General features: G+C 40.8%; 1 protein-coding gene across 2 annotated transcripts; it reads right to left on the bottom strand.

The window, feature by feature from the left end:
* Window positions 1-278: 278 nt before the first annotated feature.
* On the bottom strand, window positions 279-23,542 carry Cd34 (CD34 molecule). 2 transcript variants are annotated; one of them, XM_052200732.1, is made up of 8 exons: window positions 23,222-23,542; window positions 13,638-13,805; window positions 12,792-13,051; window positions 11,314-11,394; window positions 3,134-3,278; window positions 2,860-2,912; window positions 2,492-2,656; window positions 279-1,799 (listed from the first exon to the last, which is right to left on the bottom strand). In XM_052200732.1, exons 1-8 carry the CDS (start codon window positions 23,298-23,300, stop codon window positions 1,614-1,616), a joined length of 1,137 nt encoding a protein of 378 aa, XP_052056692.1. In that variant the 5' UTR covers window positions 23,301-23,542; the 3' UTR covers window positions 279-1,613. The 2 variants fall into 2 exon arrangements, with proteins under 2 accessions (XP_052056692.1, XP_052056693.1); XM_052200733.1 differs by having other exon boundaries at window positions 1,707-1,943.
* Window positions 23,543-27,231: the final 3,689 nt, after the last annotated feature.

Genomic DNA, 27,231 nt, shown 5'->3' with positions numbered 1-27,231 from the left:
AGTATGTTTCTGAATACCCAACATGCCTCACCCGTTTGAAAGAGTACTGCAGCCTGCCCTTCTCTCTACTATGCAAAGCTTCCAGCCTCTCTGCCTCCCAATATGGAAGGGAACTTTTCACAAAGTCAAAAGTTCTGGGCATCCTGGCTGGTACCTGTGTCCCTCCCCTATGGCAGGGTCCTCATTAGCTGACTTCCCCCATACTACCACACAATCTTTCCAACCTGATATGGAAACCAGTTGGTCAGTTAGCACACTCAGCATTATAGGGCCACAGCAAAGATTCCAACACTTTAATTACATCATTCTCACTCATCACCTTTATTCAGAAGAAAATCCACCCAATCCTCTCATCTCTGGAGAGTTTTGTTCCTAGCCATCATTAAAATCAGGACCCCTGTTCTCCCCTTTGGAAAAATAAGAGGAAGGGCCCTGGGTCAACCCCAGGAGAGGAAGCTTATAGTCTTTGTAGAAATCCTGAACCTCTGATTACAAAGGGTAGTTCACAAATAGTGAAGTGGTTTGGACGAGGAAAGGCTTAGACAGAAAGGAATCTGCCAGGGGACTGAGGCCATAGCTCCCCCAGGAGTCAGAGGGAGGGGGAAGCCATGTAGTTTATTAGAGAAGGCCAGGGGCCTCAGAGTAAGAGGATTCTTCTGAAGAGCTCAGGTCAGGAGGTTTAGATCAGCTAGACCTGGTAGCTCAAGCCTGTAATCCAAGCTACTTGGAAGCTTAAAGCAAGAGTTTAAGGTCTGCCTGGACTATATAGTTCAAAGCAAGCCTGATGGCATACATGAGACCTTGTCTCTAAATAAAAAGAGGGAGGAAGGCTGGGGATACAGCTCAATGGTAGAACACTTGCCCAACATGTGTGAAGCTCTGGGTCAAACACCAGCAACAAAATAAAATAAAAAACAGAGGCTCAGTTCAAAGTCTAGTTCCACTGTCCTATCTCCATTGAACCAATGAGATTTTTATGTGGGCCCAAGGGATCAGGTTGAGCTGTTGCTCTAAAACATTGAGCAGGCTCCAGACAGAAAGTTGTCCTGGCCTCTGTAGACAGACATTCAGGAACAAGTGAACAAGAAAGAAGTTGGTGACTAAATCCACAGTGTCTTGATGTATATAAGGGATGTATCTTTTAAGGGATATATTTTTAAATAGCACTTTTCTGGCTGTACTCTTGCAAGTGAGCATGTGTCAGTAATTACCTTGGGTTCCCTAAAGTAGGGGAAGAAGCAGTAAAAAAGCAAAGTTTCCTGGGAAGAAGTTGTAGCTTAGAAAAAATAGTCTTCCAGAGAATTCTGGTGAAGAGGCAAGAGAGGATAAAAGGGTCCAGGGCAAGTGCTACATAGCTACCAACCTTCTTGGCAGCTCCTCTAGGCCTAGGCTTTTTCCTACCACAATTTGACCCAAAGGTCAGAGATTGGATTCAGGAAGCTGAATGTGCAGAAGGCAGTTTTTATCTGCCTCCCCAAAGGTGAAGAGTCCCAGGAACAGTTTCAGAATTGTATGTAGTAGGAGAAGGTCAGACATGAGCTGAAGGCAGCATGACGTCAGAGACAGAGATGCCCCTTTCCTGGATACCACCCAGTTTTGTCCACCCAGCCAAATCACAGTTCTGTGTCAGCCACCACATGTTGTCTTGCTGAATGGCCGTTTCTGGAAGTGGCCTGGCCGGTCCCGTTCTCCTGAGCCCCTCGGGTCACATTGGCCTTTCCCTGAGTCTCAGGGGAGGCCCCAGGTCCTGAGCTATAGCCCTGGCCTCCACCATTCTCCGTGTAATAAGGGTCTTCACCCTGGACAGTATAGAAATAAAGTAGCATTATCTGGTAAGCAGGGTTGTGAGGTACTGTGAGGAGAGCACAAAGGAAGTAGGAGTGGGGCAGAGCAGGTACATGTGCAGCCTCTTTTCTTCCCAACAGCCATCAAGGTTCCAGCTCCTAGAGGAGAAAGGACAGAGGAGAGGCACCACACCATGTCAATGTGGCTTAGTAACCAACCCCACAAGAAACCAGTCTCAGGGGCAGAAGAGCCTCCCCAGTAGATACCAGCCATTGGAAAGAATCAACCTTTAGGTTTTTCCCTCCCTCTATCCAGTACACTTTAAGAGTAGACTTCCCTATCTTATGTCCCATGTTTGTGAGCGAAATGGTACCCATGGGGTATTCAGAATCTTTACAAATAAGCATGTCCAATTTAACAGCCTATTCTCTTTTATCCAGCTGAACTATCCAGGATAAAATGAGTAGATGGCATAAATCGTCAGCTGTGACATTGACTAGCAGATGGGCTTACCCTAGTTTACCCTTCTAGAGATTTGCTGCATGATGTTCTTGCTCTTTTGTAAATACAATGTCTTCATGCATGCATATCCCTATGTCAAAAATATCTTTTATGATATTTCTCCCTCTGCCTTTCATGACATCATGGGCCTCCCCAGAAGTTCATTATCTTTCTCATTTGCTTGCCCCTGTATCCCCAAACTGACCAGCCTTTCTCCTGTAGGGCTCCAACTGCGGCGGTTCATCAGGAAATAACCAGTGGTGCCCAAGATGGCCAGCAGGACTCCCGAGGTGACCAATGCAATAAGAGTCTTTCGGGAATAGCTCTGGTGGCTCCCAATATCTTGTTTATTGAAGCTTTGGATTCCAAGCTTAAGGGAAAGACAAGTAAATGACAGCATGTCACTTGTGGAAAAGGAGTTCCAGTGAAAAGCCCAGGCCACTCCAAATCCCTTGACAGAACTCCCTGATGAAGACTGTCAGAGGATGAAAAGAAGGATGGGGATGCCTGAAGAAGTCACCATTTCCTCTCCTGACCCAGTGCTCCCTGTAAGATGCAGTCTTGTGAACATACCTTTCTCAAGTCAGACTGGTGTTTTTCCATAAGCTGGAGTTTGCTGGAAAGTTCTAGAATTAGAAACAGGGGTTGTTAAATCTAGAAGCGAATCCAGCTCATCTTGATCTATACTCCCATGTTGTCCTAGAAGCTTTATTATTTAAAGTGATTCTTTTCAGCTAGATCCTTTTTCCAAGCACCTGTGGTTTCTAAAGCTGAGGTATAGGAGCTCCAACCAGGAGTCCCATTTAATTTCAGCCCTATTCAATTCAAAGCCCCAAGTGGACCTTACCTGTGCTATTGGCCAAGACCATCAGCAAACACTCAGGCCTAACCTCAGACTGGGCTAGAAGCAGAGAACAGACATTAGCACCAGCCTCTTCCTTTCCACATAATATTTGGATTAGATCTTCTCCCTTTTCCTTCTTAAACTCCTCCTGGGAAGACAGAAAAGAAAAAAGAAAGAAGAAAAAGAAAATAAAAGAAACCAAGAGGTGAAATTACTACTAACCCTGAATCTCATCTAGAGTCTCTGGTAAGAATTCTGATTCAAGTCACATTATTATGCCCTCCACAAGAAATCCTTCTTTCTAGAATTCCAATGAAAAACATCAGTGCTAACTTATGTGCAATGATACAATAAGAAAAAAAATAAGATGTGAAAATACAATCAGGAAATATTGCCTTATTCAATAATTGCCTGTATATGCATGCTACTCAAACTGAATTCAGAATCACCACTAACACCAAATTAATGCAATAGTGACTATTTAATGCTTATTAATAACAAAAAATCATTTGTTTTATTGTTACACCAGCTCTAAATGATAGTAAAAAGCCAACAAAGGCAAGGAGTAGAGAAAGTAGTATTGACTACACAATCTCCTCAAAGCTTTTTCCTTTTTACTGTCCCAAGACTATATCAGCAAGCCATGCTCACAATGATATATTGTTTCCATCGAAAGCATAGAAACCAATCTAATGAAATTTCTAGGTCTTCCTTCAGGTTCCTGAGTCTATAAGGCTCAGGAACTCAGGAGATAAGCCCCCATCATTTTTAGCAACTAAATCTCAGGAGTTGGAGGCCCTGACTATATCCTTCGGAATGGGCTCTCCCATTGCCCAGTACTTACTGTAGAGCCTCCCATCAAGATGGCCTCCCTCATACAGCCCAAACCAAGACATTCTCCACTTTTGATGGCAGATGTCAAAGGATAAAATACTTCATAGATCTGACAACATTCCCATTAAGGGACAACTGCTGAAGCTTATAGCCATCATCAGACCTGAACTTTCTGGAGAAGGCTTCTTGTCTGGAGGCAGGTCTGCTGCCCACAGTAGAGTCCAAAGGTCTTTACAGTTGGAAGGGAGCCTGGGTAGTTTGCTTTTGTTGAGATTCAAGGAAGGAAAACCCTTTTTTTTTTTTTTTTGTGCCTGCATCAAAGTCAAGATTGGCCTTAGGCCCTGGGGATTACAGAGAGCAGTAGGAAAATAACTGGGTATGAGTGAGGGCAGCAGATTGTGGCTGGACTTGCAAGTTCTCCACTTGGGCAAAGAACTTTCCTAACACCATGCTCTTCAGGTTAGGGGAGAGACTATACACATGAATCAGGGTTAAAATGTTTGCTTCCTGAAAAGAGGAGGGGCAGGTCTCCCACAGAATCTAAACAAAATGGAATCTTCTGCCATCCTCCAGTGTTAAGAAGCTGTACTTTGACAATATAAAGCCATTCTAACATTTATCAAGCACTGATAATGGCTTGTGATCATGCACCATCAGAAAACTGTGTGTGTGTTGTGTGTTTGTCTGTCTTTATGTGAGGATAAGGTGGATGGTAAGAGAAGACGCTATGAATTCCACATGATCAAAATTCTTGGCTATATATATAGATATATGGCAGTTAAAATAAATGTCAGATGCTATGGCTAATGCTCAATCTCAGGCACCTTTCTCATATTTATTTGGCTCTCCACTAGTCTAGAAAGTGAGTACTATAATTCTTTTATTATTTTTATTTTACAGATGAAGAAACTGAGGCACAAAGACTAGTTACCTTAAGAAAAGTATAACAAAGAACTGAAGTTTGCAAAAGAGGGCAAAGACACGCCCAAATTGTGTTAGCAGAAACAACTCAGTGTGCTTGGGTAAAGCTGTCACCGGGGGAGGAGTGCATGGAAGCAAGTCTGGTATGTGACAGTCTGCCCAGCCCCACTACAGCTAAAATGCCATCTCTGTTTCGTTCCATGTCCTGCAAGACTCAACTCATGTTGAGATCCCATGTCCTCCAGGAAGCCAGTCCTCTCTTTGGCAAATTGGACATTAATGCTTGCTCTCCGATTTTCCAGAATCTTTTCAAGTAGTCTGTGCTGGGTTCTTCATCTCTAAACTAATTGTGTGGTGACTACTACGGTAATGTATAAAATATTTACTACACGAGGATTCTGATTGGTGCTAAACAATAGATAGTACTATTATTACTAATAATCATAGTTTTCAATGTAAGGCTTAGGGATGCAAACTGTGATCATCTTCTCCTTCACTGTTGTCATTTCTTTCTGACTAAACTGTAAGACTTCTAAGTACCCATGTATTGAGGGTGACGGCGCATGTTATGTAATTTTGAACCAATATTGCACTTATTATTGTTCAAAATAAACAAAAGAACTCAAAAACTTGTCCTTGAGCCTAACACCCCAACTGGTTGGCCTCTCCCTGGAGTCCTTCCACTGTACGGTTGGTTTGTTGGATTAAATTCAAGGCAATAGCAGTGAGCAGCCTCCCACTCTGGGATCTACCAGCCCCAATGAATTGTGTTTGTGCTGGAAAGGAACAGGTGGATCCTGAACAAAACACAATGCTTCTCTGGATGCTTAGGATAAACATCCTCCCCCAAGAGACACTGCAGGCAATCACAGGAGTGGGCAGAAAGAAGCCACAACAGAATAACCATTTTGTTTGTGAGAATCACATTTAAAAGTTCCTAACTACATCTAACTACATCCTAACTACATTTTTTAGAAAGTATATGTCTGCACATATTACTTTCTAAAAAAAAAAAAAAAAAAAAAAAAAAAAAAAAAGAATATCACTAACCTTTATAGAAGACGCATCCTCAAATTCGGCAGTGTCTCTTAACATATTAAAGAAGCACATCAAATATTGGCGTGGAGAAGCAGGTACAAGCATATTTATAAAGAATCTTTGAGATAGTTAATGGTGCTAAAGTTCTAGGATCAGTTGTCCCCCATTGTGTTCTGAATAGGTTTGCTTGCTTGTTTGTTTTTTGTCAACTTGACACAAGTTAAAACTTATTTGGGAAGAGGGACTCTCAATTGAAAAGATGACCCCATAAGATTATTCTGTAGCCAAGTCTGTAGTGAATTTTCTTAACTAGTAATTGATATGGAGATCCCAACCCATTGTGGGTAGTATCACTTCTGGGAATGTGGTGGTCCTGGATTGTATAAGGAAGCAGACTGAGCAAGCCAGGAGCAAACAAACTAGTAAGCAGAACTCCTCCATGGACTCTGCATCATCTGCCTTGACTTTCAATCTTTTTCTCCTCCAGTTGCTTTTGGTCATGGTGTTTATCATGACAATAAGAATCCCTACCTAAGATACCCTGCAGCTACCTATTTCAAAGTAATTTTATACACTTGGATGTATTAAATTTGACAGGGCAGGCAAAATCTATATCTTCATTGAGGAGACTGAAATAATTAAGGGATTGTTGTTATAGGTTAGACAACAAGTAAGTAATGACAAAGCAGAAGACATTAAATTGTCTCCAAATATTTCTTTCCGACTGTCTTCCTCCATCTGTAACTGATGTTTTGTGTATGGAAACTGACCTTTAGTGTTTGGGTAGAGGGCAAGGAAGGCAGAGGCTGTGTGTGATCAGAGGTTGGAAACATCCTGCCTCAGAGGAAGTTGGTATAATGTATAAGTTGGTATAATGTTGGTGCAATGTGAGTTGAGTGGATATGAACTTTGAAAAAGTAATAAAACTACCCAAACAGTTTCATCTTTGTGAGTTGTATGGACACAAATATTAAATAACAGACACAGCACTAAATAGATACAGTAGTTTCAAAAATTATACTTGTAGCAAAGAACTTGAATTGATATTTCTCCAGAGATAAAAAAAAAATGCCAGGCAGCACAGGAAAAGATTTTCAATATCACTAAACATCAGGGAAATGTAAACCTAACTATAATGAGATAACTATCCACATCCATTAGTTTGGCTGTGTATTTAAAACAGAGAGTAGAGGTGAGTAGGTGCTAGCAAGGATGCAGAGGAACCTGCATAATGTTGGCAGAAATATCAAACAGTATGTTCCTCTAAAATAGAAATATCATATCATTTAGCAATTATACAGCTTGGTATTTACCTCAAAAGTTTATATGAGGGTGCCATAAAACATGTCCATATGTTTTCATAGCCAACATATTGCTTTATTCACAATAGCCAACAGATGGAAAAACAAGTGTCTACTAATGCATGAGTGGACAGACAATGAAGTACCCCTACATAATAGAATATTATTAATCCAGAAGTAATTTATATTATAATCTACTCAAATCAGTACCTAGAATAACCAAGTTCATGGAGATAGACAGGAGAGCAGTAGTTGCCTGGGGGGGGGGGGGGTAGGGAACCATGTCTTAGGAAGATACATAGAGTTCTAGAGAGACTGGCTGCAAGGTGTAGTGTAGATGGTCAACATCACTCAGTTTTAATTACAAATTGTAATGGTAGTACTTTTCATGTTGTGGGTATTCCCCTGCACATATGACTATGATATAAGAAAATAAAGTAATCTTACATTTTAGAAATGATCTTAAGAATCTTGACTACAAACACTAAATTAAGTGGATAGTGAAGTGGAAAGAATAGAAATTAGACATGTTGTTCTACTAACAAAGACTTTGAGATTAAGTAACATGCTATTCCTTAGCATGTATAAGCAAAGGATGCAGAACAGGAGAGTTAGTGGGGAGTTAGTGCTACAGAATGTTTACATGAAAACATCTAAATGGTCCACACAGGGAGAGCTAGCACCTTAGTGCTCATCACGCACTTTGCAAAATGAGGGCTGGGAAGGCTGAGAACCACACACAGTTATATTGAAATTTGTACTAGGTAGGTATCAGTATCAAATAAGTTCTGCAGGATGTGTTAATAGGGAAAACCAAATCTTTTACGTTCCTAATTTGGGGTGTGGGTAGGGCCCGAGTCTCCTACTAGTACAGTGGGTCTTAACCGTCTCAATGCTGTGGTCCTTTAGTATAGTCCCTCATGTTGTGGTAACTCCCAATCATAAATAATAAATTAATCAAATTATTTTGTTACTAATTTTGCTACTGTTATGAATCCTAATGTTAAACATCTGTTTTCCAATGGTCTTAGCCAACCCCCATGAAAGCATCCTTTGACCCCAATGAAGTCGTGACCCACACGTTGAGAATCTCTGCACTAGGAAAGTCAGTACTTAAAAGCCTTCGGACACCAAGCAGATATGCAACCTATGGCAGCCAGGAGGCACTGTGCCCTTTGCAATAGACGATTAGACTAGCAGGATTCAAGGAAAGGAATCTTGAAACATTGGGAGCCATGGCTAGAATTTCTGGATCCAGAGAAAAATTACCCCAGGAGGACTGCTTGGGCCTTGGGAGGAAGAGCTCTGTGGAAGAAATGGGATGTACAGTGATGGGAATTCTAGAAGATGACAATACTTCACATGTGTTGTGTAGTGGTAGATTTTGTGAAGTGTTGTTATTGGCTCACATGGGGGTGGGGGCTGCTCTATCCAGACCCTAATCATAGATCCTCTGCCAATCTCAAAGGAACAAACAGATGGTTCTCTGGTCAGGAATGAAGCAGATTGACAGCATAGACCACAGGTAGAGAGAGCAGTTCTTTCCGGAGTAGCACTTAGATAATGATGCTAGTTAGATGTGATCATGAGAACAGCAGATGGATAGGAAAAATACTCTGCAGTTGTCTTTAAATACTAAGCACAAAGAACTAGCATTTTGGCACAGACCTGTGTAATAACACACACACACACACACACACACACACACACACACAAAAGAATAGGCCATTAAGATAGGCAAAATAAAAAAGATGGGAGTATTTTGTCTTTATCTTTAATCAGTAAGGTTAAAAATTGGCATCAGGCACACATTTACTCTTGCTTGTACTTTGCCAATTTATGTTTACCCTAAATGCTTTTGAAAAATGCACTGAGTTATTCTAAAAACTTATATCTATGATTTCTGTCACTTTTAAATGCTCTAAGTTAGAGGATCCTTTTAATATATAGTTTAAAAAAATTTGTAAAGGTACCCACCTGATAGCTACAGGTAAGAAACCAGTTATTTGAGTAGCCAAAAAAATAAGGAATGTTGCCTACAGCCTAAAGTCTGTCTAAACCATGCAGCCAGCTGTTACCTACAAGTTTCCCTTCACTGCATTCCCAGTTTGTAAGAAAACATTTTACTGTAATTAAAAACAATGAATTCATGGAATTCTTAGGCAAATGGATGGAACTAGAAAGTGTCATCCTGAGGGAGGTATCCCAGTCACAAAAGAAAGCACATGGTATGCACTCACTAATAAGCGGATGCTAGTTCAAAAGCTCAAAATAAACAAGTTGCAATTCACCCAGTACAGGAAGCTCCAGAAGAATGACTTAAGTGAGGGAGCTATGGTTCCTCTGAGAAACAGAACAAAATGCTCACAGGAGCAACAAGGGAGGCAATGTGTGGAGCAGAGTCTGAAGTAAAGGCCACCCAGCAAGTGCCCTACCTGGGGATTCATCCTATAAATAGCCAGCAAACCCCAATACTACAATGAGAAGCATGTACCAAAAGGAGCATGCCATGGCTGTCTCCAGAGGGGCCCTGCCAGAGTCTTACAAATTCAGAAGCAGAAACTAGCAACCAAGCTTGGACTGAGTTTGGGGTCCCCAACAGAGGATCTGGAGGGTTGTCCGGAGGAGCTGAAGAGGTTTATAGCCCCATGGGAAAAACAATGACTTCGGACACCCAGACACCCCAAGAGTCCCAGGGACTGAATCATCAATCAAGGGGTATACATGGTTCCAGCCAAAAATGTGGCAGAGGAATGCCTTTTTGGGCATCAGTGGGAGGAGTGGTCTTTGGTGTTTGGCCTCAATAGAGGCCACAACAAAGGGAAACAGATGGGGGGGAAAGTTGGGGGGTAGGTGGGACTGTGTTGGGTAGAGGGGCATATACATGGAGGCAGGGGGAGGGAGGAGGGGTAGGGAATCATTGGGGAGGGGGCTTTTTGGAGGGGGAAATTGGGAAAGGTTTTACCATTGGCAATGTAAATGAAGAAGATACTCAAAAAAAAAAAAAGAAAAAAGAAAACAGCACATTTCTTTCACACCCATTTTTTTTCTAGGACCTTGTTACTGTCAGGAAACAGGATTTACTGTAACACAAAATTCACACCATGCCATATACATTCTAACCAATGCAATTTGACAAGAAAATGAGATAAGAATCACTATTGTTTTAAAAAAATGAGAAAAGTAACACATCATAGCAGATACCTTGGTCATTCACTTTAAAAATGAAAAAGAACCAACCAAGAAGCTCCTAGAGTTAACAGATTCAAGGACTCAAACTGAAGATAAATATTAGATTCCAATAATTTTATAATGTCTACATGATAGTAAATTATAATGTATTTTAGGATATCCTTGTTTAAAATCCATCAAACTTATAGTAAACAATGTTAGGGATATGGCTCAGCAGCAGAACACTTGCCTAGCATGTACAAGGTCTTGGGTTCCATTCCTACCCAAAAGAAAAATGATATGTTGTGAGGGAGTGGGAACAAATAAGGAAACATTTTAAATTAAAAAAAAAAAAAGATAAAAAGATACAAAATAAGACTAGAAAAACCTCAAGGATTTCAGACAATTTCCTATTCAAATTTGCGTGATTTTTAAGATTTTCTTTTTAAAAAGAGTTGCAAACCATACTTTTGTGGTATAATTAGGAAAGATCTGGTTTGTTGGAAAGTAAACTGTAATGTAAGAACACAACAAATTTAAAATGGACAAATAAAATACCTCTGAAGTACCAGGTCATATAAAAACATAAACACAAAAATAAATTCAGTGTGCACTAAAGAGTTACATGCAACTCTTTTGAGTTACATTTTAGTTGGACAGTTCATATCTGGACAATGACTAGGACTCTCAATATAAAAGCAAGGTTAAATCTGACATCAAATAACATTTATTTAAATTGTTTTTGCCCTTCTTGCTCACTAGATGGGGCCGCTGACTGCCCAAATCCAAGGCTCAATATCAGAAATAGCCTGACTCTGCTAAGCTCCCAGATTCCTTATTCAGAGGAGGCCAATCCAGGGTAGCTTCAGGGTTTCAGACGGGTTGGGGAGTGTGAGAGGAAGACCAAGGCCAACTTACACAACTAGATGCTTCACTTAGTTCCAGGCAGATACCCTGAGCCAACCTCACTTCTCGTATTCCTGAACATTTGATTTCTCCCTATAGTAAAAGAAAAACAAAGTGAATATGCAAATATCCTTGCCCCTCACTTCTTCCCCACCTCCTTTCTGACAAGGTATTTTCTTGAAAAATTTAGGAAAAACGAAATTCAAAGCTTGTCAGAGGCCTAGAGATTTCTTTTGTTTATTTAGTTACTTCTCTTTTGAGACAAAGTCTTATTCTATAGCTCAGGGGGGACCAGAATTTACTATGTAGCTATGTAACTGTGCTGGCCTCAACTTATAATTGTCCTGCCTTTAGTTGTGATTTCAGACATGCTCAGTGAGATTTGAAACAAAAATTGAGCACCCTTAATCAAAAAATTCAGAATATAAAGTGCTTGAAAATCTAAATCTTTGTGATCTCTAATGTGGTGCTGCAAGTGGGAGATATATACTACAGACTTTTGAGTGTATAAAATTATTGAAAAGTATGATATAAAATGACCTTTAAATTATGTGCATATGGTATATATGAAGCACAGACAAGTTCTACATTTTAATTTGGGTCTTATCCTCAAGATAGCTCATTATATATTCCAAAATCAAATGAAGTATTCCAAAATAAAAAATCTGGACCAAAGATTTTCAGATAAGGGCACTCAGAGTATAGTTACATTGTTCCCATCTCATAAACTTCTCCTATGAGAGAATCAAGCCTTTTGTTAACAAATTTAGATCATAAGCAGGAGGCTATTAACTTATCTTGGGAACCCCTGTTTTAGATGATGCTTAAAGGGGAAAAGAGGAAATTGTTTTGTTTTTCTCCCCAGTCAGTTACACACAGACAATGGAGTGACCAGGCAGCTGTTGGTGACACCTGTTTTACTCTTGGCCCCTAAGAGTCTTTCTATTTTATCTCCTTCCTCTTTAAAAACAAACAAAAACTAGGCCCCTGATGCCTGTCTGTAGGCCATATGATCTAATTTCTGACCTTCAGATTGAAAGCTGGTTATTGCCACAGGCTCAAGGCCAAGAAGATCGGTGAACTCATCCCTCCTATGTGTCTAGTTCTCAGTTCGACAGGTAACATCCTCACTGCCATTCTGTGCCTGGGACAGCCACTAAGCCCTTACATATATGAGAAATACTTTTCCCTAAATATTTTAAGAAAGGCAACCCCAGTGGACAAGGGGCAGATACAAATATCCCCAAAGTGAAATGGTGCCTCTGAAGAATTAGAGAACTAGAAGGATCTCTAAGAATCTCCCCAAAATACAAAACCTAAAGCACAGATCAGACTTCCCACTGCACTCCATGCTCTCCTCCCCATCTTCCTCCTGACTTGTCTTTCTAGCCATATAAAATACATATTCCATGTTGATTCCAAGATACATAAATCTCATGCTTTTATGAACAGTGAGGCATAATCTGCCATTTGGGGCCCAACTCACCCACCTTAATGGCACTCGGGGCCGAAGATGATGTGTAAGTATATGGATCAGTGGGTGATGTCATCTGAAAGCTGATATTAGTAGATGAATAATCAGAAACATTAACAGATGGAAGGCTGGGCTTGAAGGTCATCTCTGAAGTAGAAACACTGTCTGAAGTAGTAGGCAGTATGACAGTTGGGGAAGTCTGTGGTTGTGAAAAGGTGTGTGGAGTTCCAGAGCCTGAAGGGATCCCAGAGGTAGCTGTAAAATTGACCGTAGTCTCTGGAATATACCAAAAGAGTATATATGCATCTGCACAATGCACTCAGAAACATACAATCTCACTTAATTCTGACCCAATTCATTTCAAGCCAACTGTTAGAACCATAGCTATAATATAAAACAAGGGTGTCCACCCTTTTATTAAAATTGTAGCATGATGTTATCATCACAAATATGTTGGACCTTATTTGTAGCTAACCTGAGATGCATGAGGCCTGCAGGTATCAGATTGGCCAAGCAAGATATAGAAGGTAGCCAAGGTGCACTCCAATTATGAAACTGAAAATTTTATCCAACAGAAGATCTTTAGTTAGTTTGAACCCAGACCCATCTTCCACCACTTAGAAGAGAACAGAGACATCCATTGATGGAATCCGATCTGATCCTTACTTATACCAGCTGAACTTAGCATTAGTATGAGAATCAGTCCTATTCTGGACCCACTTGTCATGTATGACCTACAAATGTTTCCAACATGGAGAAAGCCATTTAGGACTTCTTTAAGAATACACTTTCTTGAATCATTGTTTTGTATGACCCCATCTGTGGTAGGGTCAGGCTATACTAGCTGAGTACTTCTGGTTACCTGAGATGGCTGGTGTGGTCTTACTACTGTCCTGATTGATCAAGTAGTGGCTGGTACTTCCAGGGATGCTAGATGTGATATTTTCCTCAATGGACTCATTTGTAGGAACTGATGGAGATATTCCTTGGGTAGAAGTCTCCGTGGAAACAGAAGTCAAGTTATTTAGATCTGTGAACCCAGAGGTTATAGGGAAATGACAAGTTAGAAGCCGACTTTCCTGGAGCCTTGTGAAAATACCTGATTCAACTTCCTGACTTTAGGTGAATCTGACTGGAACATCCCTCCTGCCCATGGTAATGGAGAAACATTAATAATATATTCCTAGATATCAGACTAGTTTCCTATTACTAGGCTTTCCCTAATGAAATATATTAAACATGTATAAACACAGGAATGACACAAATAATTAAAAACTATAGCAACACAGAAATATAAGTCAATGTTTGTAATGTGTTTAGCAAAATACCAAGATACAAAATATTACCTATATAAACATTACAAAGATTGAAAGTGTGAAAGGTTATGTTCCTAGCTCCATTTTACATACTTTTCTTTTTTGCTCAAGTTCTATCCAATATATTAATTATCAGAAAGAATCTAGATTCATACTTTATCTATGAAAATCCCCTTGCATAATTTTTAATTCTCAGTCTTGCTCATTTACAAACTTCAGGACCTTCAAACCCATTGTCCTTTTCTTTAAATGAAGAACTCGACTGCAGTAAGTAAAGTGGAGATTTCTTTCAGGAGGTTCTAACCTGGAATTCACGTTGATGGGACTAGAGAATCGAGGCCTGGTTGCTCGTTCTATATCATTGAAGGAGGACAGAGAGTTTTGCCAGAACCACATATTTTCAAGCATGCATAGCTCACTTTAATCCTTAAGTATAGGTTGCTTGTCTATTTTTACATAAAGCGTCAAGAAATCAAACTACTAAATTAGAATGATTCTTGATCTATGTATTCTCTGAGTAGCCTTATGAGTGCCCTTGTACATTTTTCTATATATCCTTAGACTTAGGAAGGAGAACCTTGACCTTGTACCTTATGTGTACCAAAGACTGTTTTACTTCCTGTATGGTCAAACCAGGATGACCCTCCCTTCTAGATCACACTTTGGAGACTACAAGTCTTTGTACACCTTGCTCCAATGGCTCTTTGCTCACATTCAGATCTGCATTAACCTGTGATGGCTTGTCCTTCTAGGGGTGAACTTCAGTGCCACAATGTGTACTTCCAAGGTCCAGGAGTAACTGAAGGGAGAAAGGTTAGCATATGGATACACTAGTGTCTCATGTGTACATGCAAGATCCTCCACACTGAGGGCCTGAGTCATGTGAAGGAATAAAGAAAGGAAAGTGGGCTGAGGCCAGACTCATTAATAGAGAGAAGAGGAAAGAAGTAGATTGGGGCCAGAGTTGTGGGCAGGGAGAAGGGAAGGACCACAAGCTGGGGCCAGGGTATATTTTGTTCTGACCAGCCACATAAGAGTAAATACCAAAAGTGTTAAAGTTCCAGATTCAAAGCTAGTTTTCTCAGTGACTGAGAAGGTGTATGGTTAAGGTATGGGGATAAGCTGTTTAGTTTACAAGTTGGCCTCAGCTACAAATGTGAAGTTCAAGCATACAAGAAAATGTGGGCCTCTTTGTGAATTGTTCAGGAACCGACACAGACTCCATACCTGACCACTGTAATACTATTTGCAAGTACACTGAAGTGTATCTCTAAAGTTTCCTGACTGAAATCTAGCTCTGTATTTTTTTTCCATTTTACAAGGTCAACAACAATGTAGAGTGATTGCTATTGCCATCAACATCTAGAGAGAAGTTAGAATTTTAACTTCTAGTCAATCCAAGGCCAAGGATGTTCTCCATAGGTGCTAGCCAGGTTTCCATCTCCCACCTTTACCATCTTCCCAACCAGTAGCAAGCAGACTGTATTAATATTGACCACAGAATGTTTTATAATGTTTTATTATGTGTCAGGTAAATAGGGGAAAAAGTAATATGACTATCTTCATTCTAAAAATGAAAAATCTATGTCGCCAGGTTCTTGGTCAGGGGGAGATCATTTGGGCAAGCAGCAAAGAATGAAGGTTTTGCTGAATTGGTAGTTGTTAAGGATATCAAAGGCTTTGTGGACAGTAGGATATGTATGTTTTCATATTTAGTTTAGATATAGAAGCCAACCTAAGCTACTTCTTTCTTAAGACAGGACCCCACCAAACTGACCCTAAGACATGAATTTATTATAAGGGCAAGTGATGGTAGCATTCAGACACTGAATTAAATGAATCATATTCTCAACGTACCATTCTAAGATATCCCTTGAATTCCCCTTTGAAATCCTTCTTTCTGCCCACACCCTACTTGCTCTACTCAAACACGTCAATTCCTGGGAATCCCATCTGGTCTAGGTTGGCCCAAACCCAAAGGAAACCAGGCCTGGCTGAGATGATGTCATGCTTTTGAACCCCTCCCCCAAGGGGCCTCCTTTACCCAGACAAACAATTTTGAACTTTTCCAGATGTGAAGAGAGACCCACTGCTAGTTCTAAAGACAGAGGTGCCTGTTCCAGAACAGTGAATCAACTCCAGATCCAGGCTAGCCATGGACCCACTGGGGATGGGCTCCCAGCTGTAGCAGCTTCATCCCTCCCACTCTTTGGCCAGATTGCAAATGAAAAAAGGACCCAAGACAGATGTATAGCTCCAAACCTTGGGTAAGCAGCAAAGCTTGTGAGGCTACAGGAACAGAACAAAAAAGAAAGAGGGACAGAAAAGCAAGGTTAAGTGAAGAGCTATATAAGAACTAGCTTACCAAGAGAGACTACCACAGCCTTAGGTCAGGAACCACTCCTGACAAAACTGCAGCATAGGTCCTTCTGTGATGCATTCCTGGGCCTTACTTAGCCTCTAGGGATCTTTTGTGGAACTAATGCATTATAAAGAAGGCTTTACTAAGGCTGGCAAGGTGTCTTTGTGTTCTCTCTTTCTACCTATATCCACTACCTTAAACCATCAAACACTGGCCTTCTTTCTCCAAATTTCTGATTCCCATGCTAGAAGGAAATAAAAGAGAAGCCTACACTCCCTGAAAGCCTTTCAGATGCTGAAAATCAAAGAAGAAAACCTTTCTTCTATCCCACATGGACTTGAAGAAGAGCCCCTCTCTCATGATTCAGGAAAGATAGATTAACTCCGAAGTAAGTAAAATCCTGCTCTTGAATTTAATTTTGCCCTGTGCCACCTCAACTCTATTAACCTAGTTATTCTAGTAGCTAGGTATGTATGTTTACCACACATGTGCCAAAGGGGACCAGAAGAAAAAGTTGGATCCCCTGGACCTAGAGTTACAGAAGATTGTAAACTGCCAAATAGAGGCTAAGCCTGCATCCTCTGCAAGTGCTCTCAATTACTAAGTCATCTTTCTAACATCTTCCTGTCAATCTTCACTTAACAAACTTGAAACATGACAGGAGATAAGCTATTGGCAAATTATTAAATGAGGATTTTAGGACACGAACAGATGTAACACCAAGAATTTTTGTAATAAAATTCACACATTGACTTTATAGGTACTTACTTAGGTAATACAATATTAATACTGTATTCACATTGTAAATTAGCCTGGTTATACTGATATTCCAGTCAAAGTTGAAAATTAGAAATGTATAGGGAGGAGTAACAGCTGAAAACTAAAAGAACTGAAATGAAAACCAGACACTTGAATCAAGCTCTAAGGGAAGTACTCTGAAGAAGCCAAGGCAAGTGTAATACATTTTGAAAAATTTTTACTTAATATTAGTAAACTAGAGATTTATATTTTTATTCCAGTTTTTATAATATATATATTTTATATGTAATATATTCCAGATTTTTCCAATTTTGATAAAAAGGTTGCATATTCTAAATGATTTAGTAAGTTATTACTTAAATATCCAATTTTCCATACATTATTGGTCTAATTTTTTCAGATATCTTTAGTGTATGTGTGTTTTTGTTGTTATTTTGTTTTGTTTTGTTTTCCTTTTAGAGAGATGCCATGTAGCTCAGGCTAAATGACACTTTATGCAACTCACTTTAGCTAAGGATGGTGTTGTACTCCTGTTTGCCCTCTAAGACTCCTGAGTGCTGAGATTACTGGGGTGCACCACTACACCAGGCTAGTTTTAGTTCTTATCTGATGATATTTTCTGATCACCTTCTCAGCCAGTCCCTAGCCAGTACAACATTTCTGAATATATCTGTGGTGAAGTTACATTACTGAGAGGTGAGCCACTGGACTACTTACTACTCTGAAGGCAGAACTGCCCAGAGACAAAGAGGCCAAGCCTTGTAGATAGATGCTCTAGGTGCTTCTCTCCTGTGTTCTACCTGTGTGGCTCCAAGGTCATTGAGAATTTTTAAACTTCTCCAGTAAAATGAAATCAAAGTAGGCCCTGCCTCCTGGTTGTTCTGAGGAACAATGAAGACTAGGAAATACAAAGTAGCCAGACTGTCTGGTCTTTGACTACTGTTAAGAAAGGGCCCTTCCTTCTGCTTTTGCAAAGCAGAACTTATCTCTATCACTCATCTGGCACAAAGTCCCACATGTCACTTCCTCAGGAGAGGTTTAACTGTCTTTCTCCTCACTTAAGATATAAATTTTATTGGATGTCAAGACTTTTTTTTTTTTAACATACATGTGTCTTATTCAGGATGCTTGGCAGATCCTGCAGCACTAGGACAGACAACAGGGTTGAGCAGTACTACTCACACTCACCACCCACAGCATTCTAGTTTTGTTCTGATACTCTATGGTTTATTATTATTTATTACTATTAATTATTATTAATGTGTGTGACAAAGAGAAAGTGGAGGGAGAGAAGCAGAAAGAGAGGAAGTGAGAGAAAGGGAGGGAGAGAAAGAAGGAGAGAGGAAGGGGGAAAGGGAAGAGAAGGCAGAGGGAAGAGGGAGAGAGGGAGGAAGAGGAAGAGGAGAGGAGAGGGGAGAGAGGAGAGAGAGAGAGAGAGAGAGAGAGAGAGAGAGAGAGAGAGAGAGAGAGAGAGAGAGAGAGAGAGAATGGAGAGAATGAGTGCAGACAAGGATGTACTACAGTACACACAGGTCAGAGGACAATTTATGGTCATTTTTCTCCTACCATTTGGGTTTTGGGGATCAAACTCATGTCCTCAAACTTGCATGGCAAACACTTTTACCCACTGAGACATCTTGCTGGCCCTAATGTTCTGTTTAAAGAGGAAATTTATTACATCAGGGAGTGACTGTGTAAAGATATCCAATTATCTCCACATAATGAGAAAAACTCTAGAATCCAAGACACGTTGCAAAGACGTGATTTTATTTCATCCAGATCAGGAGTTAGCAAACTATAGCTCCTAAGATGAATTCTGTGTTGGGGTTGATATTGTGTGGGTCAGTCAGTCAGTCAAGCATACAATCTATATTTTCAGGTGTCATAAAGTCATACAAAGTCATATGTATCAGAAGCCACATCCAGATCCCAAGTCTGGGATGCTTTCTGTCTTGCCTTTCATAAGAAAAGTTTGTAAACAACCTTCTTGGAGACTAATTTCACTTTCATAGTATGTACACTTCTTTCTTAAGCACCACAACCATGCAAAGGATCTTGCAAAGTTCTGAAGAAAACACAAAATAAGGGATCATTTGACTCCTTTCCTCCTTTAGACCTTTGCATTGCTGTGATTTACACAATCTTTCTAGGACTGGGGCTGACTAGACAGGTCTTTAGGGATTTTCATGAACCTTGGACAATCCAAATAATAGAAATAGGACAATGATAAGTTAGAAAAGGGCTAATTTCACAGTGATACAGGAAGAGAACTAAATGCAGTTTGATTGTATTAGTGGAATGAGTTCATTAGTAGGTAAGTGAGCATCCAAAAAAATCTTATTAGAGTCACTTCACACCTGTTATGTACCACAGGTTTTTGAAACATTACTGGACTAGAACAAAGGGCTTGACAGAAACTTTCCTTAGTTTCACAGGTAAGGCAGAATTGTCAGCATAAACTGGCCTGAGCATCCAAACGACACAGATTTCCCCATTATATTCAAATAACTTGTCTTCATCCCTTCACTTCCGTGGATCCTCAGGAGGCCGATATTTTTTCTAATTGCATTTTTTTTTCATTTTTCTGGTGCCACTTATTCCTAGATGGCAGCTTAGTGCCATGGTCACTACAATCATTTCTGCAGGTCAGCCAGCCAAGCACCATTTTCTTCAGTCTCCCTGATTCCTTCTCTGGCAAACCTGCTACGTGTGAGCAATTTTTGCCAGAGGTTTAAAAGCATGGAGTGAAATTTCAGGGTACCCAGGAGAGACAATAGCACACCTTGAAATGTACTGTGCTGATGAAGCTATTCTATAAGAAATCTCCTTTACAGCTTCCAGCTCTGCAAGAGCTTCACCCTTTTAAGTTTACCTTGGATGCTGGAGTCCTTTTACCTTCATGTCTTAACCTACCACAATATAAGACTCTACTTCCCACTTAGCTACCCTGCCTCCTACCTGCCCTTGAACATGGAGAACTTGTCTAATGTTCTGCGATTCCTTACCCAAAGAACCATCTGCACATTTTCTTAAGCAATGGAGCAAACTACCTAGAGATAACCACTTTTCTAAGAGGCTTGCTTTTATTTTCCACTCCAGGAAGCAGCAGACTTCCCAGTTAAGCCAGGAGGCCTTTTCCTTTGCATCATTAGGGAAATGATTCATTCCCTGCCCATCCCAAGTGTAGGTCCAGGAAAGTACCTCGCCAGGCCTTCCAATTTGTTTGGATCTCTACCCTACCCCACCCCAAGATGCATGCACCATTCTTCCTGTAGTATAGCCAGGACACTTGGGAGCAAATTTAAAGATACTGTGTTTTTATTTTTTAGCCAACATCAGAAGAAAATATTATTATTAGAATTGTCAAAGCCAGGGAACCGGTAGTGGGTGGGTAGGTGAGCAGGGTTGGTGGGTGGGATAGGGTGTTTTTGGAGGGGAAACCAGGAAAAGGGATAACATTTGAAATGTAAATAAAGAAAATATCTTAAAAAAAAAACAAACCAAAAGCAGAATTGTCAAAGCCTCTCTCCACCCATAATATATAAATTCTGCCCTGGCCACTATGAACATTTCTTTTAGAGATGAATTTGTGTTCTTTTTCCATGCCTTTATATTTTTAATTTGCCACATTATAGGACATTTAGTCAGATGAACCAAAGTCAACGGGAGAAGGAAACTTAAGTACTGGAACCTGGAGCTGGGGAATCCTGAAAGTAAGCTTAGGTCCTCAGGCCCGAAATCCAAAGGAAATCAGGCAAGATCATAAACAGAATCTGCTCCATTTTTGCTTATTTATTTTCCAGGATTTTATTCCCCAACTTTATCTGCTACAATTTTGGCACTCCTTGCTCTGAGCTTTTGGAGACAAAGACCACTCAGGAAAGGAAAGCAGTGAGGGCAACTCAAATGAACAGGGTTAAGATGATGGAGCCAAAGGGATAAGGGAGGCCTAGCCTCTTGCCTGCTTATCAGCCAGGCAGGAGTGCTGGCCAGGACAAAGAAGTACATTTGCAAAGGTTCTGAAGCCTGCCCTAGTCCTTCAAGGGGGAGCACTCAAAGGGGAGTACTCAAGTCACTGAATTACTTGGCAGTCCCCAAACTCTTACTCCTCCTTACCATGTAGCAGGGAAAATACCTAATAAAAGTATTTTCCCTTTTCTTTTTCCCTTCTTACATACAGCCCCAGGCAAGATATAGTTGTGGATCATCAGATTCAAAGAATCCAAAGGAAGAAAAGGAATGTGAGTAGGAGCTGGAGGTAGTGTTGGAGTAAGGGAAAAGAGAGGCCCTGGGTAAGGATACCCAGGTAAAAAGGATTCTTTGTTACCTGAAAGAGTTTTAGGTCAGCTGCAGCACGAAAGTAGTCCCCAGTCACAACCTACACACTGGTCACTGATCTCTCTTGCCCGTGAAAAAGTGACACTTATGGTTGTCTAGTAGGTGTTTACACTAACTTCTCATGGTACAGAAGAAACCTATCTCTTCAGGATGACTTTCCATCCTACACCAAATTTCCCAGTAATAACAGCACAGTTGTCTGCTGTGGGCATTCTAAATTACATAATTAATTGGTTTAATTTATTCCACAATTTATTCCAGGACAGAAAATAATAGTATTAACAAACAAAAGAATCTCAGCACAAACCCTAGGAAATGCTTGGAGAAAGTACTGAGCCTTGGCTGACTTATGAAGTCTAGCTGGGTTGGGAATGGTGGCCCCTGCCCTGCCCTTTACCCTAAAGCTTAGATATTGATATCCTCAGCATATTTCCCCAAGGTTTGCAGAGGTTTCTATGTTCTCTCTACCCTGCCCCATTCAGCTCAAGACAAGGCCGACACTGATCAGCTGAGGAAATAAGAAAGGAGAGCACTCCACCCAGGCTTGGGTCAGTGCTGAGCTGAGTAACCAAAAGAGTAAGTACAAAGCATCTGATGACTCCAGCCCACGGTCACCCACCTGTGCATAGTGTAGCATCATCCTGGGCACTTTAGTCTAAGCAAGTTTCACTCCATCTAAATGGACATGTCCAGGGCTGCCAATCAGGTGAACCCAGAACCTAACTCAACTTCTCTGCCAGCTCTTATTAGGGTAGACCGAAAGGCAAAGACTCAAGCAAAAAGGTCTTGTGGGTAGATCCAGGTCACTCTACAGAGACATAGTAAATGACCTTTAAGATATACAATGGGGATTTAGGAGCCCCAAAAGGTTAAAAGCAAAATGAGTAATTCACAACACTGAAAACCTCTAAGGACATAAGTTGGGGTGAAGAACAACACCCTCCAATGCAATAAAGTTTACTATAGACTGAGTGAATACTATTTTTTGCCAATCTAAGAAAGGAAGAATTTAAGAAGTAAGAGTGTGTGTGGGCATCAGGAGGTGTCTTGGCCTGTCCACTAGCTTTAGAATCTGAAGGGAAGCAGAGCAAGAAAGTTCCAATTAGCAATGAATGTGTGTTTGTGCACAAGGAAGACTGGTGAGCAGAAGGACTTGTTGTGTACACCAAACCACCTCCCTAGCATCTGCATGGTTTCTGCAGGGGCGACTCTAGCTTTCTAATCTGAAATTTAAAATTACCCTTTTTTTTTCTTCTCTGCCTGTTCTTTATTCCAGACTCCTCCACTAACGTCCCTCAGTCCTCTTTGAAGGTCTCCTGGCCCTTATTGGGAATGGCTACCCTCAAGAATTTTTCATGTTCATGTCCTGGGAACAATGGGTGCCTGAATGCTTCTCTGGACCACTCTGGGCCCTTGCTTCCTCAGTTAAGGAGTTACAGAACTTTTCCTTCCTTCTGTCTACATTCTAGCTCCAACTTTGAGCTTTGCACCTTTAGCCAAGCAGAGGAGCTGGCATCCCCCCCAGCACTACCAGAGTAAGCTTACACCTAGTTCCAGTGCAGGATTTCCAGGTGAGGTCAGTGGCCCGGATCTTTCCTCCCCATCTCCAACGCCCCCCCTCCCCCACCCCGACCCCGGCCCATAGCCTGGCCCTCAGCTGTTAATACTCACGCAGCAGACTCATCAGGCAGAGAGCTACCCAGCCCCATGGCAGCCGGAGCCCCGCGTGCGCGCCCCTGTAGACCTGCATTCTTGCTTACTGCTCCGGAGATGCGCTCCGTGCAGGAGGCGGCCCGGCGCGGGACGCGCTCCTCCGCCCTGCGCAGGGGTGGGGGATACTGGCTCTCCTCCCCTGCTCCCTGTCCGGAGGGGGGTGGGGGATGCTAGCTTATCCCCTCCCTGTTGTGTCTTGGCGAGGCCGGCCCCTGTCTTTGGTTGCTGGAGTTCCCGGTCAACCCAAAGGCCCTGGACCTGAGCAGTGGGGTTGGGGCTGCAGACAGATGACCTGGAAGATTGCCAAGTCAGCCGTGGGCTAACTGCGCAGATCCGGACAGTAGGTCTTTGAACTCCCCTACTTCACTGTTAACTGCGAGTCTTCTTGGCTGCCTCTGGACAGATTCAAATTTCTCCTTTCTGATTTCTTTCTCCTTTCTGATTTTCAAGTTTTAAGTGTGGTAGGAAGCCACTGTGTATGCCTGAGTTTACAGTAGTGTGATTTTCAGCTAAGCAGGAAATAACACAAACCAAGACACCTTTAAATGATAGTCATAGTGGAATCTGTGCTGCATGTTAAAAGTGAGCAGGACACGAATAGGACACTAATAGCCTTTTCACACGGCTGGACCATCTGCTATACTACCATCTCTCTTTTAGTCATTTCCTAGCAAAATCCACAGGGGTATTGACTTTCCTGTGATCATTCATATTTTCTTAGTTGGGTCATAGCAATTGTCAATACTATAAAGGTAGTATAGATACTCCTTAGCACATGACTTTTCTCAACCCTGGATTTAAGTTTTCTGATTTTATAGAAGATTTACTTGCCCTCCCTTCAGATAAAGGATTCCTTAGATTCCTCCCCTCCCCTACCTAACATACCTTCTAACACTCAAGCAATGGTGCCGCATGTTGATTACAGGATTCTAGTTGGGTAGTCAGTCACTGGTCAGGAAGATCAAGGCAGGAGAAGAGAAAAGCAAGACAAGGCAGATGATAGCAGCAGGTAGAAGTTAAGATAAGGCACAGAGGGATCTGTGATGATGACTGTAAATACTTAGCCCTACTTTTCCCATACTGTCTGGTCACATAGCCTAAAAGGAGAAAGAAAGATTGGACAAACACCCTGGAGAACTTTGTGTATTTATTTCTCTGAAGATCTACCAACACGAGGAAAGTAGATTTGTTTGTGTTGTCTACCCTGGGCCTAATGTACCTCTGGGTTGAGAAGAAGAGTATCAATCCTTAAATCTATACTCTTACCCTGCTACATATCATACCATTAAAACAAGAAGAGGTTTGTTTTCATCATAATAAAGGCAGTGGCTAATTGAATACAATGGCATTAAGTGAGTTTGTGTCAAAGTACAGTTGACATATGGTGATGGAGAACCTGAAGGCAGGGTTGGAAAGGATTGCAAAATGTGCTTTTAAAATTAAATTTTGGTCCTTGGGATATGAACTAACAAGAAAATATTACACCTAATTCTTCAGCTTTAAAAGTGGATTTGCTTCAGGTCCCAACATTTTGCTCATAATTTTATGGTAGGCAAATTGTTATATGTGAAAATGAATTGATTCATTTGAGTCTTCCTTTACTTCCAGATGTTTTCTTCTGTTAATTTAATTAATTAGTTAAAGTGTTTTGAGACAGGATCTCATTTTGTAGCCCAAACAGCTTTGGACTCAGAAGACTCCTACTTCAGCTTCCTGAATGGTGGGATTATAGGCATGTACCATTGTTCCAGGCTCTCCTCTGGTTATTTTAAATATCTTTTGTCTTTTGGATCATGGGAAATAAGACTATATGAAACTTATATTTTGTACTAGAACTTCTTAACTTCTGAAGTTGGGGAAGGGGAGTGAGAGATATTGATTCCATGTGAAAGTTTCTGAAAGCAAAATCCATACAGAACCAGAATCAAGAGTGAGTGCCAAGAATCTTAACTTGTCATATGTACTGCTGTCATCCTTATGTGTATTAAAGCTCAAGAGGTCATGAAAGAAAAAGAATATCTCCTAAGAACAAATGTAAGGACAAAGCAGTGTTCAGCACCCGGGAAGGAAAGTGACTGTAGACATCTGGGGGGTTAGGAATCCATGCTTGGGAGAAACCAAAACTGCACTTTTCTGGTCTGTAGAGCTATAATGCAATCAGAATATAAAGCATGATGGAGGGCTGGCCCTCAGCATGCAGTCACTGAGATACACCACTCACAGCTCACACACCTTCTCCCAGCACATATACAAATTCACTTATTGCTACAACCTTCTGACGACCCACAGACCAGGTAGAATTGAGCAATCATTTCTCTCTTAATCCTCCCAGTCTGCCCTCAACATCCCTGCTTTCACACTCCATCTCCTAAGCTGATTCCAGAAGACACTAGCTATTATAGCTATACCACTCAAGGCAGAGAGTGCAAAAGGAACGCATCAGGAGCAGCTCAGTGGGACCCTTTGTGAGGTCTTAAAGGTCGTGGTCACACTTGTCACTGAGTGTCCTGGACTTTCCCCATCCTCTGCAAAATGCACTTCATACCAGATAAAAATAGTCTGTGAAATATAATGCCTTTGATGTGAAAAACAGTAAGTATTTCAGTTCTCTTTAACAAAATATCTGAGGCTTGATATTTTATAGAGAACAGAGAATGCTAGAAGCAGGGTGGTGAGGAAATAGAAGTCATTTTCAGCTATATTAGCAGGTTTGAGTCCAGACTGAGGTGTATAAGATCTTGTTCCAAAGGACTTCCTCCTCTAATAAACAAAAAGAAAAGTTGAAAATACCCCAAATACCACTAAGATTGAAATTTGCAGATTAGGATATAAAATTTAGAAAAAATATTTGAACAATAGTAATCAAAGATTTTCATAAATCTGAAGTTTAAAATACATTTATCATTTTGTCTTTATAATCCAAGACTTAACACCTTTATATAAAATTACTAAGCAGTTGAATTTCAGCATGTATATTAAGTTACTTTTTATGGACATTAATGAAGCATTTTTTCATTTCTACTATTTTTAGTTTCATACTTTGGAACTAAAGCTCTGCCTCCCTTACCCATGTTGCATTATTCTTTTAAATTCATTGAAAGCAGTCAGGGACTGTCCCAGTATGCAAAGAAAGATCCTTAATGGCGGCAATGCCAGGTACTGGAGGGGAGCTGTGAGAATCCACACTCTAAAAGTGAGTCTTTTTTTTTTGATCTTCCTGCCCTCTACAGTTTCCTTTAGTATAATCAGACTAGCACATACTGGCAGTAAATGCTGGAACATTTGGCCTGCTCATTCTCAGACTCAGTGTCTTGTGGGGAATTATCTTGACGTCGTGGCTGTCTCAATTACAGGCGACCCATTCTAAAGGATGCAGATCAGGAATGCTCAGACCACATTATTATGAGGAAGTCACAAAGGTTATTTAGGACATAAAATGCCAGCATCAAGAGAGTTGGGGAAATATAATCTTCCGGGGATGGGGTGCAAACACATGTACCATCTGGATATTGTGTTGTCAACAGGAGGTTGTAACTATTAGGGTAAGAAGAGAGACTGGAATAAGGCAGCCATGCACAGTTGTTTTACTGGGAAAGGCCTGGCCTAAGGCTCACTTACATAGCTTATCAGTGTTCTGGGCACTCGTCTCTTTGTCAGCAGTTTTGGGACAGACCATAATGGGGGTCAGAACAATGTCACTAATAAATAAGCAGTTTAGGAAGTAACATAACTCTTGGCCCAGAGATGACATAGTGGTTTCTACTTTGGCTCTGGTTTGCTTTCCTGTTTCTACCTGTGAGCCGTACTCAGCTTTGTTTTATCATTTTGTAATATGTTTTATATAGTTTTAATTTTACACATCACTCGTTACTAACTTCCTATTTTCAGCACATGTTCTAAATTCTGTCAGTGTCTTACAAATTACTGTAATCTACAGTTAATGTATATGATGAGTTCTGTTTGGTTTT

This window comes from Apodemus sylvaticus, chromosome 12, assembly GCF_947179515.1.
Source record: "Apodemus sylvaticus chromosome 12, mApoSyl1.1, whole genome shotgun sequence".
NCBI lineage: Eukaryota > Metazoa > Chordata > Mammalia > Rodentia > Muridae > Apodemus > Apodemus sylvaticus.
Note: the sequence above shows the minus strand (reverse complement) of the source record. Positions and strands in the feature narration are given on the sequence as shown.

What these genes read in the sequence shown, in the direction of transcription:
- Cd34 (XM_052200732.1), bottom strand. Translation starts at nt 23,300, where the DNA reads ATGCAGGTCTACAGGGGCGCGCACGCGGGGCTCCGGCTGCCATGGGGC. An exon ending in CGGCCCCGAGTGCCATTAAG is followed by an intron (nt 11,395 to 12,791) that starts GTGGGTGAGTTG and finishes CTTTTACTATAG; the next exon opens with GGAGAAATCAAATGTTCAGG. An exon ending in TAAGTGAAGCATCTAGTTGT is followed by an intron (nt 3,279 to 11,313) that starts GTAAGTTGGCCT and finishes CTGTCTTCCCAG; the next exon opens with GAGGAGTTTAAGAAGGAAAA.